The following is a 3,246-nucleotide window of genomic DNA, read 5'->3' on the forward strand; positions in this document are numbered from 1 at the left end:
ATATATTCTAATGCTAGCTGATCTACAATATATTATAGTGGCATTGTATATTATCATGGTGTTATATATAGTATCTATTACTAGATGGTCTATGCTGACTATACTTTCTCTACCAAGATGAAACACTTGTAGGAAGTACATGCTTCAGTACTAGACATACATGCGCAGAAAACGACAGCATGACCTGCTGTAAATGGGCTACAACTACTTACGCTGGTGTGTTGCTTTTGAAGGTGACAAGACCATAAATGAAGCATAAAAATCCAACCACAGATGCAGATATCAGCATCCTCGTGTAAAATCCCAACCAGGCAAAGTAGAATCCGTATTTCTCCCCAAAATATTTCCTGAAAAACAGATTTTGTATAATCATCGTTTTTGTATGAATGCAATGGTCAGAATATAATGAAGTAGCCTAGCTACTATAGCACGAATATATATATATATATATATATATATATATACAGTTTTACAATATACTTCAAATACTTCTTTCTAAACAAAGAAATATTAAAAAATATGAGCATACAATTTAATATTGCTTTATAAATCACATATAGATCTAGCAATGCATAGTAATTATACCTACCCATATCTGTGAACAATTTTGCCAACAGCTTGTAAACCTGGAAATGAACAAATGAATTCATGACTCTGTAAAGTTTTTAAAGCACCAATTATGAACAGAAATAATAATAACAAGTGATCAATTATGAGCAGTACACATTTATAGCTGTTTCTAGCAAAATGAATGGGGGTTGACAAGATAAATGTATCCCCTAATAATAAACCACGATTTTCAGTATTTTAATGTTGGTAATACAGCTATATCCCTCCCCTAGTGCAAGGTTAATAATCAGGGAAAATGTGGCAATTAATGAATCCATGGCAGGTGAATAAAACATTTGAAATACATGGGAAACAAGGATTTAGCTAAAATGAATAAAGCTGCAGAAACATACAATGACAAAAACATTTCCTATCATGTAAATTAAATATGCATGCAGAAACAGTACAAATTTTCAAAGTACGTATAACATTAAACCTGGTTGCAACTAAGTTTCTCTCTTTACGAAATCAGCTGCGCCTATGATCGTAAGCGTGAAACAGGCTTGTATGCATGACAGGTGAGCCTACCTGGCCGAGAATCATGATGACGATGAGGTTGATGATTGAGGCCGTGATGGAGGTGACAATGCTGGACGTGTTCCTCACTGCATCTTTCTCATTCATGTAGAGCAGTGTGCCGATGATGATACGATATACGATGACACCAAACACGGCTGCCATCACCAACACCAGCTGCAATGAAGAACACCACTATACAGGGCCGTACAGGGGTGGGGGGGGGCAAGGGGGCAGCTGCCCCCATAAATTTTGCAGCAAAATTTAACAAATAAATTGTACTAAAAGAGAATTGTTGTAGTCAGAATCAAATTAAGGCTGTACTCAAAAGTGCCTCAAGTACCATCTCCTGTGATCTACATTTTCACAATTTTCTGTGGGAGGACCCTCAGACCCCCACCCCTCCTTGAAATCCTGGATTCGCCACTGCACCCCCTCCCCCCCTAGGAATTTGCTCAGCCTACGGCCCTGCTATAATAGCTACTGTGATCGACCTCAGTTATGTGAACGCACTCCATCATACTATAGATTCTATATCTATTCGATGCCAATGATCATACTTAATTTGCATAGCTCTTAACTTTATGAAATGAAATTGAAAACCGAAATCACCATCTTACCAGAAAGAAGAGTGAGCAGAAGGAATACGTCTTAGCAATAAACCGAGTGCTCCATGGAATGTGAGGTTGCTCTTGTTGTGTGACCGGATTCAGCTTTTTCTCAGTGGCCTGTTTCTCATATTGAGGGCGCACTGTCTCCTGCAATTGTGACATTTCTTCATATTATCCTGGTAAGATGAGCACACCTCAGACACAATGCAAGAACAATAACCACACAGCCTTATTCCAGTTTAGATATAAAATTGCACTAGTTAACGATTGCAATTGAGCTATAAATTGAGGGATTAACTACTAGTTTTGGTAGTTTTCATTAATTTCTGTCCTTTTTACCCTTGCCTCAGCTGGTCTGGTGAAAATGGGTACAAAGGGCACAAAATATGGGCATTGTTGGGCACTGAAAATAGGTGCTACTAGACGTGAGATGTATAAGGAAGGGTCTTCTCCTTACTGGTACTCCTGATGGACCACAAGTTTTGACTACTTGGTAGTATAGTCTTCACCAGAGGGTTTGCATTCCTTTTTATACCCTTGCCTCCTGGTGGTCAGTGGGTGATGTAGGTGGGCACCAAGAGACAAAAAATAGGCACCTGTGGGTGCTAGAGGGCACAAGGAGTTGGTGCCACATGTCATCCAATAATTTTTGTAGATGGCTACAGGTAGGAATGGGAATGGATATTGAAACAAGTTATATTTTACAAGCATATCGTCACCTCATCATCAAAGTTTTGCACATCCCAGTCCCATGCGAGGACGTGTTGCCTCCTCTGCCAAAACTCCAAAAATAGCGTTGCTGAAATTACATATGATCTTTCACCTTGGTGACAAAACAGTACAGCCTACTTGGAGTTAGTACAATCGATGAAAAGCTTGCATAAAGTGTAAACAATAAGAAATATAACAAACTTGCTAACAAGAGATATTTAACAGTGCAGTAAAAAACTTTACTGTAAGGAATGAAAATAAAACGTAGGTGCTGGCATGCATACCCCAAACTGCCATGAAGACAGCAAAGAAAACGGTAGCTGGGTTGTCAAACAAGAAAGTGAACTGAAAGTAAAGAGTTAGCTATAGCTGAGTAATAGTGCAGTAATAAACAAAATGGCATGATAATAAGAGATTCTGTGATACATGCAACAACATTACCACCACAGAAGTGTGCAACTACAAAACTAATTCATACATTATCCACCTAGTAATATCTGGTTATTTCTTAGAAAATGTCAACAGGTTTATGGTCTGGTGACACTATTATGATTAGGAAGTTAATGATATTAGTTTACCCTCGTATATGTGCAGGTCTCGTTTATATACCAGTAGGGGCACTTTACGTCACACTGTGGACACATCACAGTATTCCCGACGACAGTGTCACAAACGTCATTCCTATGATGTAAAAGAGCTTAAATAAACAACAATGACCATATATATTATATATATATATATATACATATATATATATGTATATATATATATCTCTATATATATATATATATATATATAT

The 3,246-nt window shown here is 37.6% G+C and overlaps 1 protein-coding gene across 1 annotated transcript in view; it reads right to left on the reverse strand.

Annotated features, from left to right (window-relative positions):
* LOC106811951 (anoctamin-4-like) overlaps nt 1–3,122 on the reverse strand; it is an 11,233-nt gene extending 8,111 nt beyond the window's left edge. Inside the window, exons 1-6 of the mRNA XM_014815692.1 lie at nt 3,026–3,122; nt 2,732–2,792; nt 2,456–2,535; nt 1,746–1,883; nt 1,138–1,302; nt 555–626 (exon numbers count right to left, since the gene is read on the reverse strand). Of these exons, the coding sequence (XP_014671178.1) occupies nt 555–626; nt 1,138–1,302; nt 1,746–1,883; nt 2,456–2,535; nt 2,732–2,792; nt 3,026–3,091 (582 nt within the window). The 5' untranslated portion in view covers nt 3,092–3,122. The remainder of the gene's footprint in view (nt 1–554; nt 627–1,137; nt 1,303–1,745; nt 1,884–2,455; nt 2,536–2,731; nt 2,793–3,025) is intronic.
* Nucleotides 3,123–3,246: the final 124 nt, after the last annotated feature.

The sequence above is a fragment of the Priapulus caudatus genome, unplaced genomic scaffold (genome assembly GCF_000485595.1).
Source record: "Priapulus caudatus unplaced genomic scaffold, Priapulus_caudatus-5.0.1 Scaffold594, whole genome shotgun sequence".
Lineage (NCBI taxonomy): Eukaryota > Metazoa > Priapulida > Priapulimorpha > Priapulimorphida > Priapulidae > Priapulus > Priapulus caudatus.